Consider the following 16592-nt stretch of genomic DNA (forward strand, 5'->3'; position numbering starts at 1 on the left):
ACATTATGACAATAATATCACATATAATTGAAACAATTTAATTATATTATACATAATTAAATCCCTTTATTAATTTGAACAATTTAAATTAATCCAAAAACTGATTCTCAACTAAATCCTATTGAGCTACCAAGGGGACCTCATGAACTAGTAGCTCGAAGCTTCAACGGTACATGAATAATTAATTAAACTCTTTAATTACATTATTCACCATCCGTTAATTGTCGGACACTCCATTAAAGACCAACAGTTGCACTCTTCGCACTATAGATATATTTCCGTATCCATTGGATATAACCAATCAATATTACGATGACCCTTCACAAATTGCTCGTAAGTACAGCTAGGCCAAATTACTGTTTGGTCCCTGTAGTTACATCTAACTCCTTAAGTATCACTAATCCCTCTAATGAACAATAGATCATAGTCTTACTATGAGTAAACCCCTCTCGAGTTAGGAGAGAATGTGGTACCACATTGTTCAAGACCTAGAATCAGTTCTTAAGGGAGCAATTTATCTATTTACCCCTACATCAGGGAAGGAGTGAATTCCATCTTGTGTAGTTGTGTTCCTAGCTCCCCAATTAGACAAATCCTCAAAATGGTAGGCTTGTTGAGTTGGCGATCTGGCCACTCTCACCCATACAAATAGGATCGCTCTCATAGGCAGGAGTTCACAACTCACTCAGGATTCGGGTCATGTTACCTATGGTTATCCTGATGAAATGTAAGTCCCTATTATAAACGGTGTTATATAATGAGACTAAACATTTAGTGGTCCAGTCTTATACAAAGTCCTTTGTATAGAAATCCCCACTTGTATGTCTAATACATGAATGATCATGATCAAATCATTTGTAGCGTTTGACAAAAATTGTAACACTTACAAAGCAGACTATACTCATAGTGTCACAAGGATAAGACATCTAGCCTTATCCATCTACTACAGACCACTTAGGTTATCACTTAAACATGATCCATCCGTATGTCTCCACATACATGTTTAAGTTACAAAGATAACCTTGGATGTTAGTTTATTGGTTTGTGGTTAATGCAACTAAAATATCATATAAACAATGAATAAAATATCAAATATTTTATAAAATACATAATGAGTTTGTTCTTCAATGTTTACAAACTATAGAATCCTATGAGATTTAGAGCATCAATCCCAACAACATGGACATCCATTGAAGAGCCAGAAGATTCTTTAATCTAATGAATTATCATGTGATGCTTGCACTCAAGGCAAATTAATAATTAGACCATCACCAGCTAAAGTGGGAACTGAATCAACTACATTTTTAAAACGAATTCACGGTGATATATGTGGACCTATTAACTAATCGAGCGGACCATTTAGATATTTTATGGTATTAATAGACACATCCAATAGATGGTCACACGTGTGCTTTTTATCAAGTCGAAATCTTACATTTGCAAGGTTACTTGCTCATATAATTAAGTTAAGAGTACAATTTTCTGATTATACAATTAAGACCATGTGTCTTGATAAATGTCGATGAATTTACATCCCACTCTTCTAATAATTATTGTATGTCAATTGGGATAAGTGTTAAACATCCCATAGCTCATCTTCATACACAAAATGGTAGCAAAATCATTCATAAAACATTTGAAATTAATTGTTAGACCATTGCTTATGAGAGCTATGCTTCCTACATCTATGTGGGGTCATGCTATTTTGCATGCTGCATCACTTGTACATATTAGGTCAGTAGCTTATCATAAGTACTCGTCAATACAATTAGCTTATGGTCACAAGGCAAATATTTTCCATCTGAGAATTTTTGGATATACAGTATACGTTCCAATTTCTCCACCACAACATACTAAGATGGGTCCTCAAAGAAGGTTAGGAATATATGTTGGATATGATTCTCCATCAATTATTAAATATCTTGAACCCTTGACGAGTGATATACTTATTGCAAAATTTGCTAATTGTCATTTCAATTAGACAAATTTTCCAACATTAGGGAGAGGAAAGAAGTTGGAAAAAGAAATTACGTCAAATTCATTGTTGTTGTCTCATTTAGATCCAGTACAAATGAATGTGAACTTAAAATTCAAAAAATAATTTATTTTTAAAATATAGCAAATCAATTACCGAATGCATTTACAGATGTTAAAAAGGTAACTAAGTCACATATACCAGCTACAAATGTTCCACCAAAAATTGATATCCCAACACAATAAGATGTTGTTAATGAGTCTGGGGCATGCTAGAAACGTGGTAGACTAAGGAGTCCAAAGATAAAAATCCTCGAAAAATAAAAATAGTCAATAGTAAAAAAGACATGGTTAAGGATGAAAATGTGAATATCCATGAAGAAACTATAGACATGACTGATAGTAGAATTAATGACGAAAGTGAAATACCTAAAGATAATAATGAGATTTCAATAAACTATGGCATGACAAGGAAAAGATGGAACGAAACTAATGTAGTTATTAACAACATTTTTGCGATAATGTTGCTCTTGATATTATATCTGAAAATGAGTTTCTAAACCAAAATCTATTGATGTCGGCATAGAAAAGATTGACTTAAGTGGAAAGAAACAATTGAGGCAGAATTAAACTCACTTTCAAAAAATTAGGTTTTTTTACTGTCCAAACTAGAAGGTATCAAACCTGTGGAATATAAATGGGTATTTGTAAAAAAAAATTAATGAAAATAGTGAGGTCGTAAGATATAAAGCAAGACTAGTTGCTCAAGGTTTTTCACAAAGACTTGGTATTGATTATGAATAGACATATTCTCCAGTGGTGGATGCAATTACATTAAGATTTTTAATTGACCTGATTGTGTATGAAAATCTAAACATGCATTTTATGGATGTAGTCACAATATATTTATATGAATCTATTGATAATGATATATATATGAGAAACCGAAGGATTTAAGATATCTGAAACATATAAATCAACTTCCTGAGAATTATATTCAATAAAATTACAAAGATCACTATATGGATTGAAACAATCAAGACGGATGTGGTATAATCACCTGAGTGGATATTTGTTGAAACAAGGATATCAAAATAATTCAATATGTCCGTATGTTTTTATAAAGAAATCACAGGATTTGCTATTATAATTGTATATGTTGACAAACTTAAATATAATTGGAACTTTTGAATGGTTTTCAAAGACAATAGAATATCTTAAGAAAGAATTTGAAATAAAAGATCTTGGAAAAACAAAATTTTTTCTTAGCTTGCAAATTGAGCATTTCGAAAAGGGATATTTATCCATCAGTTAACTTATATAGGAAAAGTTTTGAAAAAGTTCTATATGGACAAAGCACTTCCATTAAATATTTCAATGGAAGTTCGTTCACTGATGTAAATAATGATATATCTTGACCTCAAGATGATAATGAAAAACTTGATCCTGATGTACCATATCTTAGTGCAATTGGTGCACTTATGTATCTTGCTAATAATAAAATATCATAAATTGCATTTTTAGTAAATTTATTAGCTAAATGCAATCTTCTCCTAAGAAAAAAACATTGGAATGGAATTAAGCATATACTCTATTATCTCTGAGGAACGATTGATATGAGTTTATTTTATTCAAATAAATCAAATTTTGATCTAGTTGGTTATGCAAATTCTGGATATTTATCTGATCCATACAAAGCTAGATCTCAAACAGGTTATCTATTCACAAATGGAGAAACTGCCATATCATGGCGATCAACGAAAAATACCATAACGACTACTTCCTCAAATCATGCTGAAATTTTTGCAATTCACGAGGTAAATCAAGAATGTGTATGGCCAAGATCAATGCTCTTAGCACATTTGTGGAACATGTGGTTTATTTTCTAGTAAAAATTCTTCCAACAATATTATACGAAGACACTATAGCATGTTTATTCCAAATTAAAGGGGGATATATTAAAGGAGATAGAACAAAGCAATATATTTCACCAAAGATTTTCTACGCTCATGATCGATCATGAAAAAAACGACGACATCACTGTACAAAAAAATTATTCGAAAGATAACCTGACATACATATTTACAAAAACATTACCTACTGCAACCTTTGAAAACTTGGTGTAGAATCTTGGAATGTTGCGATACAGAGTTTTAAAGTGATGTTTTAGTGAGGGGGAGCAAATATATTATATTCTTTTAGGAGTATAGATTATATGAAATATTTACTTCTTTTCCTTCACTAGGATTTTATTCCCATTGGGTTTTTTCCTAGTAAGGTTTTAACGTGACATATTCATATATATAATGGATTGTTGGGGTTTGTACCCTAAAGTCTCGTGTCCTGTAGTTTATAAACAATTTTGTATGAACACTTGTGATGTATAATATATATAATATTTACTTCACTTTTTGACTTTGTACATTTAGATGTTTTTATTTTACCACAAACCAATAAACTAAATATTCCCGGTTGTCTTTATGTAACTTAAGCATGTATGTAGTGACATACAAGTGGATCATGTCTTAAGTGACAACTAAAATGGTCTGTAGTATATAGATATAAGAGGGAAACCTTATCCTAGTAAGACCACGGAAGCGACCTGCTTTGTGGAATAGTTACAAGTGTTGTGACTTATCACAGATGGTCTGATCCTGATCATTCATGTAGGGGACATGTGAGCGGAGGTGTCTTATACAAAGAGTTTTTATAAGACCTGACAACGAAGTGTTAATATCTCGTCATATAACTTCGTTCGTGACAGAGACTTCACTTCACTAGGATGACCATAGGTAACATGATCTCAATCTGAGTGAGTTGGAAACTCCTACTATTGAGGGTGATCCTTTGATTTGTATGGGTGTGAGTGGTAAGAGCACCGACTTAAACCTACCACTTTGGGGATTCGTCTAATTTAGGAGCCGGGAACTCAGCTTCACAAGATGAAGTTCACTTCTTCCCCAAAGCAGGGGTAAGTAGATAGATTGCTCTCTTAAGGGTTGATCCCGAGGCTTGAACGATGTGGCGCCACACACCTTCTCATGGCTCGAGAGATGTTCACACATAGTAGGACTATGTTGTATTGTTCATTAGAGAGATTAGTGGTACTTAAGGAGTAAGATGTAACTACAGGGACAAAACGGTAAATTGGCTAGCTGTACTTACGAACATCTATGAAGGGTTATCGTACTAATGATTAGTTATATTCAATGGACATAGAAATATATCTATGGTAAGAAGAGTTCAACTATCAGTCTTTAATGGAATGTCTGACAGTTAACGGACAATGGATATCGTGGCTAAAAAGTTTAGTTAGTTATTCATGTACCATTGGAGCTTCGAGCCATAGGTCCATAAGGTCCCCTTGGTAGCTTGGATACAAGTTGAGAATCAGTTTTTGGGTTGAAATGTTCAAATTGACAAGGGGGAGTTCGATTATATATGATATAAATGAACTAGTTAATTATATATGATATAATTAACTTTATGTATGAGATATATTAATTTGGAGGAAATTAGATATAAATATGATTTATATCTGGTGGAGGAAAAATATTATGATTAATATGTGATATTAATCCATAGGTTATGAATATGATATGATTATATTCATTGTCTATTAATTGGACGGTTAAAGGGATAACAGGTCGGCGTCTTTTCTGTTTTCATAATGGATGAGTAATTTGAAGAATCTTTTTGAGACGCTTAAATAGCTCACGGTGTGTTAAGCATGGTATGCGCGGACATTGTGTTGAAGTGTGTCATCGCTTAGCAAAACCTGAGCCTATCGATAGTGCTTGAACAGATCGCTTACCTATACGATAGTGCTAAGTGATTGCTTAACGCTTCACCCGTGCGTGCTATTTACTAAACGATCGTTTACCTTTTCTTAAGCGATCGTTTAACGCCCAATATTTACTAAACGATCGCTTAGCTTTTTCTACACGATCGTTTAGACGATCGCTTACCTTTTCCTACACGATCGTATACTTCACTTAAACGATCAAACATTTTGTCTATACAATAGACGAGCCTATCTCTCACTTGCTTGATCGTTGTATACGATCTCCCTTCCTCCCTCCCTCTACTAAATCTAAACAAAGTCCACCCTTTGGATTCTCACTCCGAGAATATTGAGGGCTCTGAGTGGTGGTGTCATCCCCGTTTCCTTCTGTTCGTGTGGAAACTAGACGATAAGAATTTGTTGAACGTTAACTTACCATCTTAGCGAAAGCGAGATTTGCTATGAAGAATAAGTCTTCAACTGGTATGATCTCTCGATCTCTTATTTATTGTTTCTTTGAGCATGCCAATATTTTAATATTATGAATGCATATTATTATGATCGAATGTATATGTTGAAATTCTGTCACAATGAATTGGAAAGATTTGCTTCCACTCGTTGGTACTCTTTTCAATATCTAAAAGAGAGTATTATAAATATAATAATAAATAATAGATGCACATTAGTGCTCATGTGTCCTAAAAAGAACAAATCTTTCATCCCCTACTGCTCCATATGACTTAGTGCATTTTATCCATGTGTCTTATAATTACACATTATTAGTGTCCAAATAAGCCCACTTCCCTACTTTCTAAATTGTTTATAAATAGTGGCATTTTGTGGGTTTGAATATATGTGTGATTTGAGAAGAAAATATTGGGATATTCCAGTTTTCATAATTTCATAATTTTCCACTTTGATTTTCTACTTTTCTTTTATTAGATTTATTTAGTTATTTAGTTATTATTATTATTTCTCGATATTCATTCTCCTGTGGTGCTCGTTTTGCTTCTTAATTTCACAACAAGGAGTAGGTTAATGGTTTCCTCACATATTTTATGAAGTTATTATTTAATTTTGGATCTTATATACAAAAATGATAAAACAAACTCACAGACATTAATTATCTAGCATATCCAAATATAAACATAAATTATCCTAGACATTTAAAAATAAGATTATTCACAGGATTTTCAAAGAAATTTTATTGGTTGAATGAACTTTCACTTTTCCCACAAAACTTGGGTCATTTCTGCGGGACCCGAACCCGGTGGGTCTTTTCCCTCTTTGTGGTTCATCTTCGGTTGGCGGCGGTGACTTTGCGACGAACAGAATGGCGAAAAGAGAAACGGTGAAGAAGGCGGAGGAGCTGGTGGAGATGGCAATGGGCGGTAACGACGCCTCACACGATCCTTCTCACGTCTGGAGAGTTCGAGACCTTGCTCTTTCACTGGCCGAAGAAGAAGGTCTCTCTTCCACCACCGACTCCATGGAAATCGTATGCTGTGTTCCTTGAAAACTACTATTCCGATTTTCACTTTCTGCCATTTTCTGCGACAATAGTGTGATTTTTTTCGTTCTGTTTTTAAATTTTAGACGTTGATACTTCTGATTTGTGCATCTTCGCGGTTTACACTACAGTTTCTCGGAGAACGAATATTTAATGGTGATTGAGGACAATAGATTGATCATTAATCTTTATTGCTTGTGGAAAATTTCTAATTTTCAGTGGGTGATTTTGGCAGGTGGAACTTGCTGCGCTTCTCCACGATATAGGTATTCTTTTGTTATTATTATTATTTTTTATTTATCTACACTATGAGTACAACACACTATGGCAAGGTTGATGCCAGCTTGCTTGATCCTGAACCTGAGTTCTTAGGTTTTATTTCATCTAGAATTATTCATTTTCATTTTGGCATCTCTTTTAGATCTTGGTTCTAGATCAGGTCTTTGGATTAGTAAGAATCTAAAAGAGGAAAAAAGGGAAAAAGAAAGGACAGACGACGGAAATAAAAAGTGTCTTGTCACTTGTAAGTACCAATATGCAATCAAGCTCAATTGAATAATTTGAACTGTATTTTCTGTTTGCATTTCTGATCCATTTCTTTCGCTGGAGACTCATTTTTATGGGCTTATTTCTTCCTTTGATATTACCATCTTGAATAACGGAAAAGTATGGAGGATAAGTGGGTGGTGGTTCACCCCTCTGTACTACATTTCTTTGTTTATATCATTTATCCTCTATGAGAAATTGTTGTGTCTGATGTCTTGGATCGTCTTGGGAGCTCTCCCTCCCTTCCGTTCGGTTTCTGTCATCTATTGTTTGATAAGGAAACAATGAATTGTTGCTCTCTTATCTTGTCCGGGGAGTTTGAGTTCAGACTCGGGAGAATGGATGTTTGTTGTTGGAGTCCAAACCCTACTGGGGGCTTATCCTGTAGCTCTCTTTTTCGTTGCTTGCTAGACCATTCTCCCTCTAGGGAGTCAAGATTTTGTGCTCTTTCTAAGGTGAAATCCCGAAGAAGGTTAAATTCTTTGTTTGCCACATTCTTCACAAAAGAGTTAATACTTTTGTTCAGTGGTAGGGCCCCTTTGTTGCATTCTTTGATGGATCATTTACTTTGGAGTTGCGACTTTGCACGGTTTGTAGTGAGATGATTAAGGAGTTCATTTTCATTTTGTTATTTTGAGAGTAACAGTTCTTGTAGCAATCTGGGGTGCGGGTTTTCTGAGGCGTTGGGGTTGAGGAACAAGGAATCTTTAGAAGAAATGAGGAATAGAGTGGGATCGTAGTGATGTTTGGTCCCTTGTTAAGTTCCATGTTTCTCTTTGAGCATTCATGACAAATTCTTTTTGCAATTATTCCTTGGGGTTTTATTATTATTATTATTATTATTTTAATTTTTTAATATATATTTTTTTGGGATTGAATGGAGCTCCTTTCTTTAGGGAATTTCCCTTTTGTGATCTTAGTTTTTAGGATGCCCTTGTATTGTTTCATTTATTGTCAATGAAATTATGGTTCATCATTCAATAAAGAAAAGGAAAATCGTTACTGATTAGTCAATTGCTGGTTGTTTCATGCTTGCCAACTTGCAGGTGATTACAAGTATTTGAGGTTTGTTCATCTCTCTTTCATTGCTTAAATTGTTCACAAATATATCTCTTACCACATTTTTCTTCACCCGTAGGTTGGTTTACTTTTGATCTTATCTTTTAGTTATTATTTCTGTGCAGAGACCCAAGTGAGGAAAAAATTGTGGAAAATTTTCTGACGGAAGAGGGAATAGAGGAAAACAAGAAACAGAAGATATTAGCGATCATAAAGGGCATGGGTTGGTATCGTTTATGCTTCAATTTATTGGAACTTTTTTATTTTACTTGTAATTTTTAATATTTCTGCATTTAAAGCTCGTCATTTGTTACCTATAATTTCAATAATAGTTTTAAGTTTTAACATAATCGCCACTGGTACTCTAATCTTTCCCTGCAACTAGTTGTTAAAAATTCTCTTGCTCAATTTTATTTGGATTGTACTTGTTATAGAAACTGTGCCAATAGTTTATTGTTCAAAGCTACATTTTCCCTTTTCATTGACGAGAAATTATTTTCACCTTCATTGTACCCTATGAAATGTCAAATGCACTCTAGATTTTATTGAAGATCACATTGACTGTGACTAGTTATTGAAGATCACATTGACTGTGACTAGTGATGGAGTTCCAAAAAGCTGTTTATTTATTTGTTTTCATGCCTAGAGATGGTGTTCTCTGGTCAAGAAATTTCATAGTTTACTCTTTTTTTCCTAAATAACATCCATTGCTATATATACTCCCTAATATATGAATTCCCATGAAAATGTTTCTTATCTGGAAAAAAGTGCCATATTGAAGTGGAACTCAAAGTTCTCTTACAATATGTTATTATATTAGGCATTTGGAGGGGTTTTTCCTGTGTGCATACTGGTTATTTTCATAATCTTTACACAGTATAAAAATTAGGGATCTCTGATTAGTGCTAACTTTCTAGATTGAATTTCTTTCATTATCCAAAATGTACTCTGTGAAATACTTATTTTCCTCCTCATTTATGTTCTGACATCCAGGCTTCAAAGAAGAGATTTCTAGCCTTTCGAAAGTTGAATATTCTCCTGAATTTGGGGTGGTTCAAGATGCCGATCGTTTAGATGCAATTGGTGCCATTGGTAGTTTGTTGTTATATCATGTCGTTTCAAACTGCTTATAATCTCATCCTTGAAACCGCTGCTATGTGCATGAGCATCTTATAATTTTTTCTTTCCGTTCAGGAATTGCACGATGCTTCACTTTTGGTGGAAGCAAGAAGAGAGTGCTGCATGATCCTGCAATTAGTCCTCGAACGTGTTTATCGAAAGAAGCATACATGAATAAAGAAGAGCAGACTACTGTGAATCACTTTCACGAGAAGCTACTAAAAATAAAGGATTTTATGAAAACAAAGGTACAAGTGATGACATATTTGATGTATTATGAGGTTTATGCTCTGCTACTTAGTTTCGTCATAACTGAAAAAAGATTGCTCTGTGAATTTTACAATCACAAAGATTTCAACTCTGAGTTATGTTTAGAGATTGTTATGGCATGAATTTCAGGCTGGACAGAGGAGGGCAGAGAAAAGGCACGAGTTCGTGGAGGAATTCCTCAAGGAATTTTATGATGAATGGGATGGAAAAGCTTGATTTACTTAATTAAAGGTATATTGGTAATTAACTAGGGAGTTCGTTATACTTGTTGGCTATAAATAGAAGGGAGAGGGGAATGAAGAAGATAAGACGTCTAAAAATTGGGAGGGTCCAAGTATCTTGAAAATTCGATTTATCTTGTAATTTTGTTATCGTTCAATATATTTGGGTTCTATTATAATACAGTGCTTTCAAGCAACTCAATACCTATAAAAGGTTGTATATGTTTCATATAACACGAAGAATCTATCTTCTGTTTCAACATGGAGTTTTCCCATTTGGTTAGATCCTGCAGAAATAGTTTATCGGTTTCATTTATTAAACAACTTTCTTCCTCAATATGTTTCTTTACGTTTTCCATATGCATCACATTTATATAGTTTGCTTTCTGGAGATCGAAATATCAAGATTTGGAATGGTAATTAGTGTCTTATCTCCTAAACTATGCTCGGATTGGCAAGAGCTTATGCCAATCTAACAAGTTTGCTAATCTTACATATTGCATCAAATGAAATTGGGTTTTGGAAACCTATTTCTCACTTCACATGGGTTTATTGATACATTATATTATTATTTTTATTATTATTTGGGTTAATATGATCATGTTTTAAAAAATGTTTTCTATGTTAATAAAATTTTAAGAACTTTGAGAAGAAATCCAGTTTTTCCTCCTAAACTTGTATATCAATTGTTACCAATTGCACCTCCAAACATAATCTTTGCTTGAAACAAATTTTTGTTTGAAAAATAGTTAAAAATATTATCACATACTCTCAATCAATTATAAAATATAGCTAGGTACAAATGTAAGTTATCAAATGAAGACAACATTAGAGCTAAAGTTTTGTTAATAGTAATTTTTGACAAAAATTATTCAACGGTTGAATTCAAAATTAATGAGTTTGCAAATAATAATAATAATAATAAATAAATAAATAAATAATTACATTGTTTTATTTTTTTAAAAATAAATTAAATAAATAGGTGAACACACTAAAATTAAAGAAAATTTTTTATATTTATAGACCTCTATCGAATAAGATTAAAATTTTGCTATTTTGTGTAAATAATTTTCCTTATTTTTTTATTTTTGAAAATCTTTCGAAATTACATCGGTTTTAGAAACTAAAACAATAATTAAGGTTTTTTTTTTTTTTTTTAGACATGGATAACCCTAACTAAATTTAGGTAATTTTGATAATAAATTGTAACGACATGAAAAGTTTTGGGTAAGAATTCATTTATTTTTTCCTAAAAATTTAAAATGTTCAATACTTACCTTAAATTACATATTCAAGAAAAAACCAGAACATATTCGATTCCATACCAAACATTAGACTAAAATCAAAACACATTTCTATACATAATCGAACAGATGATTTCCCATTTTAAATTTCACAATTTGGTTCATTCAATAAACCTCCAAAATCAACCAAACCCAAAACAGATTTTCACTCATATTCATCAACATCTCTATCTTTTTATTAATTAAAAAAAAAAAAAAAAAAAAATCTCCAATGAAAAGCCCTTGATCTTATTTCCTTGAATTATTTACTTTTGAAATACTTTTCAAGCTCTCCCTTCTCACGTTTAAACAAGTTCACCTTCAACCCATATTTCATGTACATTGTTAAAGCAAGCTTTGGCACCACAGGGTGCTTCTCCGCCACCCTAACACGGTACCGGAGGATGACGGTGGCGGCGGTGTACTTCATTTGGTAATATGCAAAGTCTTTTCCCAAGCATAACCGAGGCCCGCCGTTGAAGGCTGTGAATCGGTACGCTGACTCGGCCACAAATCGACCGTCTCTTAACCATCTTTCTGGCTTGAATTCATTGCAATCTTTTCCCCATATTGCCTCCATTCTACCCATTGCATATATTGCATAGATCACTTTTGTTCCTTTCTTTAACTCTCTTCCGTCTGGTAACACATCATCTTTAATGACCTAAACAAGACTCAAAACGATTATGTAATCAACTATTAAATCTCATTTTTAGTCCGTGAACTTTTAAGGTTTTTTTTTTTTCCTAAATTTTAAAAACATAAAAGCAGTTTTGATCTTTAAACTTTAAATTTTTTCTATTTTGGTCAATGATATTTCAAAATGTCTATTTTAGTTCATCTAAACTTTTAAACGACAATTATTTTGGTCATTATTGTATTACTTTTCTACCTTAAATCCAGTTTGTCCAATGTGCATCCCTAACTCTTTTTGCTTGAAATTATGTTTGTATTAACAATGCTAGTACACATGTAAAATAATAATAATAATAAAGGACTAAAATAGTTATTTTTTAAAGTTTATGGACTAAAATAAACATCTTAAAATTTGAAAAACAAAATTGATTTTTTACCCAAGTTTAGAGATGATTAGATAAACATAATCATCAAAGTTTATGACGTTAAATTTTAATTTAAATACATTTCTTCCAAAAACTAAATTGAAGATGTTTATATTGTCCTTAATTTTGTCTTTGCAATTTTTGAAATCTTAAAACTCCGAGTCAATTTGTGCATATGTTACACTAATTACTCTAAGGTGGTTCGATCCTCACATACAATGGTTGAGCAAATTTTGCAATTTATTTAAAAATGAATTTATTTGGAAAATGGCCCCACATAAGATGAGGAAAGATATAAATATCGAAAGCAAAACTCACCTCCTTGTGATCAACAGGCACAGAAGGGAACAATCTCAAAGCTTCAGAAAGAGCAGCCTGCAAATATTCCATCTTCTTTATCTCTTCTACTTCAAACGCCACATCGCCGGCCGACGATTCCACCGCCGCCGCCGCCTCTCCTCTCTTCTCCAATATCCGGCAGATCTCCTCCAGAATCCTCTCTTCCACTTCCGGATTCCGATCAATCAGCCAAAAGAACCAACTCAACGCCACCGACGAGGTATCTCTTCCGGCAAGTATAAAATTCACGCATATATCTTTCAAGAACTTCTCCGAATATGGCTCCCCATTCTCGTCCTTCAGTCCTAGAAACACCGATAACAGGTCCGATCTCTCGTTTTCATTGACGTTCTCTCTTTTTCTCTTTTCGATTACGCTTTTCGCGAATTGATTGACCTCTTTTAGGGCAAATTTGAGACTCTTTTCTGTTCCTAAATTGAAGTATCTCATCGTTTTCCATATGAATTTCGGGGTTACGAATCGAAGGACGGTGGCTTCTGTTGCCACCTCGAAGGCGTTGGCGAACGGAATCGCCGGTAAATTAGGGCTCAAACAGCCAGGATCAACGCCGAATGCGATCATACAGACATTGTCGAAAGTTAGGCGTAGAAGAATGTCTTGGAGATCAATGGGCACCAACTGTTCGACGAAATGCTTGTGTAAAATTGGGAGGAGCCGAGAGTGGACTAACTCGTGGAGAGACTCTACGGTGAGTTGCCGGAACTTTGCTGAATGGAATTCGATACTGGCTGTCTTCCTCTGGCGGTGCCAAATCTCGCCGTCGGCGTTGAAGATTCCGTCGCCAAGAAGGTCACGGACTGTTTCACGGAAGAAGGAGCCTTTTGGGTACTTTGGAAACTCTGTTTTCAGAATGTGCTCAATGTTACGAGGATCTGAAGTTACAACACAATTCAAGCTGCTAAACCATGGCCCTTTGAATCTGAAAGTTCCATTTTGATGGTACAGAACTTCAGTGATCCATTCATACAAGTTGCCTCGGAGTCCGGTGACTAAAGACGGTAACATTCTGATGACCGGCCATACAGGTAGCCCTTGTTTTCTCCTTTGTCTCAATGATTTTATTGCTGTAAAAACAGAAATTGCAATGAAAATCTCTAAAATTTGGATGTCGGGTAAGAAGAAGAGGTTCCATACAACCAATTTCTGAGATGGGAATTCGCCAGAGGAGATGACGGTGAGGTTGCCGGAGCTCAACATGGTGATAGGCAAACGCTAACAGAGAAATGGTGCAACAACACACATGAGAAATAGCTACTCTTTAAGGTTGGTATGTCTTTTATGAGCGTTATACATTTATATATAATATCGAGATTTGTGTTTCTTGGGAAACTTGGTTTTGCTGATTGTTTTGATTTGGTGAGCTGAAAAAAAAATAGCTGTCTGTGGTGTTTGCTTAGTCTGCAAATTTATTTCCATAGCTGTGGGAGGTTTCTTGGGATGGGGTTTATGGAATTTTAAGTCACTTTGTGGCAAATGGGTTTCTTAATTCTTTTTCTACCCACCCCTTTACTTGAATTGGGAATGTTTGTTCTCTGAGTTTTTAATGTTGGAAATCATATTGATAGATCATGTTTGAGTAGTGGGGAAGAGTGAATTTGGAAGATGGGGAGTGGGTGTGGATGATAACCTAATTTTTACTTTTTACCCCAATATTATTTCTTTAGTTAAGTCTCTATAGATTTTCTTTGCCACTTGCATTATAAAGTGGGGATAGCTATGGTTTCTTGTTAAAATCTATGTGATGGTAACTAATGTTTTACCTCTTATCGGATCATCCACCATTGAAACTTTGATGTGTTTTGTTTCACATGTAGTTTTTAGAAAAATAAGGAGTTTGGGAATGGTTGATATACATTGGAGAAAAAATGGTGATTTACGATTGCAAGAGCTCTGAAATTGTTATTTTCGAATTTTCTTTATTTAAGATAAAATGTACTTTTAATCCTTGAATTTTGAGATTTATGTCTATTTAATCTATGAAATTTCAAAACAAGCACTATAATCCCTCATATTTATAAAAATGTTTCTAAATGGTCTTTGATTTAACGTCGTTATGTATTAATGTGGATGCTAATTAAATTGAATGATGTGTTAATTGTATTTGATGAGTCGGAAAATCAATTTAGTTGACTTTTTTTAAAAAAAAAATAAAAAATATACAAAAGGTTAAAATCATAGTTTCTCTCCCTTTTGATGAAGGTGAACTTTCCATGATCCAACTGTCATGTATTTTCTCGTGGGGAAATTGGGTATCTCTATTTGTTAGGGCAAAGTCAAACGTGTTAACTTTTGTCTATTAAATTCATAACACCATATTTGGTAATCATTTCATTTTCTGTTTTTGGTTTTTGAAAATTAAGTTTTTTTTTTTCAATTTCTTACAATGATTTGAATATTTCTTAAGTAAAGAGTTGAATTTTAGTCAAATTTTAAAAACAATTTTTTTTTTTAATTTTCAAAATTTGGCTTGATTTTTTAAAAATAGATAAAAAGTAGATAACAAAAAATTTAGAGGTGGAATGAGAATTATAGGCTAAATTTTGAAATACTAAAAACCACAAAGTATCAAACTTGGCCTAATTAACTGATTTTTAATCTTTAAAAGTAGATATAAAATTGATTTTTTTTAGTAGTAGGACTTATCAACCCATAAAATTGATGTTTTTTTAGTAGTAGGACTTATCAACCCATAAAATTGATGTTTTTTTAGTAGTAGGACTTATCAACTCCTTGGGCCAAACAAGGAGGGTGTTCACAACTCCTATTTCCCAACGTCTACTTACAAATTTATTGGCCAAATGTGCCTTTAAAATGTTAAACCAAACATACCTTTAGTTTTTTACACAGTTGACGACATGGTTGGTTTACCATTAGGAGTAGCACGTACCACATAAGTCGTGGTTAGGGCAATGTAGAGAAACTATTATTTTAACCTAACCTTTTAAATATTCCACTATTTTTTTAAAAGTTTTATTGATTAATTTTTATTAATTTTCCAACTCATCAAATATAATTATCATCTACATAGCACATAATGGCCTAGTAAGCATTCTGTTAACTTAAAGTTAAGTCAGAGACTACTTTGTAACATTTTACAAAAGTGATGGACTTAAGTGTTCATAAACTTTAGGGATTAAAGTGTATTGTCCTAAAATTTGTTATATATTCGCATTTTAATTAAGAAAAATTGGAAATATATTGTCATATTTGCATATATTCTATTTTCTTGCATAAAAAATATTATTATTTAATCAATTTCGATAAAAATTAATTGGAGGGACTAAAATTGAGATGTATTGTGACTACACGGACTAAAATTGGATATTTGAAATTATGGATTAAAATTAAATAAACTTCAATGTATAAAAATCAATATGATACTTTGATCTAATTTTTTATTCAAAA

The 16592-nt window shown here is 33.2% G+C and overlaps 2 protein-coding genes across 4 annotated transcripts; one reads left to right on the plus strand and one right to left on the minus strand.

The window, feature by feature from the left end:
* Window positions 1-6938: 6938 nt before the first annotated feature.
* Window positions 6939-10766, plus strand: LOC120092209 (Metal-dependent phosphohydrolase). 3 transcript variants are annotated; one of them, XM_090306522.1, is made up of 8 exons: window positions 6939-7256; window positions 7504-7534; window positions 7690-7791; window positions 8861-8879; window positions 8999-9096; window positions 9867-9965; window positions 10068-10240; window positions 10392-10766. In XM_090306522.1, the coding sequence occupies exons 1-8, from the start codon at window positions 7092-7094 to the stop codon at window positions 10476-10478; spliced, it is 774 nt and encodes a 257-aa protein (XP_090162648.1). In that variant the 5' UTR covers window positions 6939-7091; the 3' UTR covers window positions 10479-10766. The 3 variants fall into 3 exon arrangements, with proteins under 3 accessions (XP_090162648.1, XP_038906375.1, XP_090162649.1); XM_039050447.2 differs by lacking the exon at window positions 7690-7791; XM_090306523.1 differs by lacking the exons at window positions 7690-7791; window positions 8861-8879 and having other exon boundaries at window positions 6959-7224.
* A 1069-nt stretch (window positions 10767-11835) lies between these two features.
* LOC120089973 (Cytochrome P450 superfamily protein) lies at window positions 11836-16498 on the minus strand. The gene is made up of 2 exons (XM_039047428.2): window positions 13146-16498; window positions 11836-12430 (listed from the first exon to the last, which is right to left on the minus strand). The coding sequence occupies exons 1-2, from the start codon at window positions 14382-14384 to the stop codon at window positions 12029-12031; spliced, it is 1641 nt and encodes a 546-aa protein (XP_038903356.2). The 5' UTR covers window positions 14385-16498; the 3' UTR covers window positions 11836-12028.
* Between the last annotated feature and the right edge of the window lie 94 nt (window positions 16499-16592).

This window comes from Benincasa hispida, chromosome 11 (assembly GCF_027475165.1).
Source record: "Benincasa hispida cultivar pf3 chromosome 11, pf3_genome.v1.1, whole genome shotgun sequence".
NCBI classification, from domain to species: Eukaryota; Viridiplantae; Streptophyta; class Magnoliopsida; order Cucurbitales; family Cucurbitaceae; genus Benincasa; species Benincasa hispida.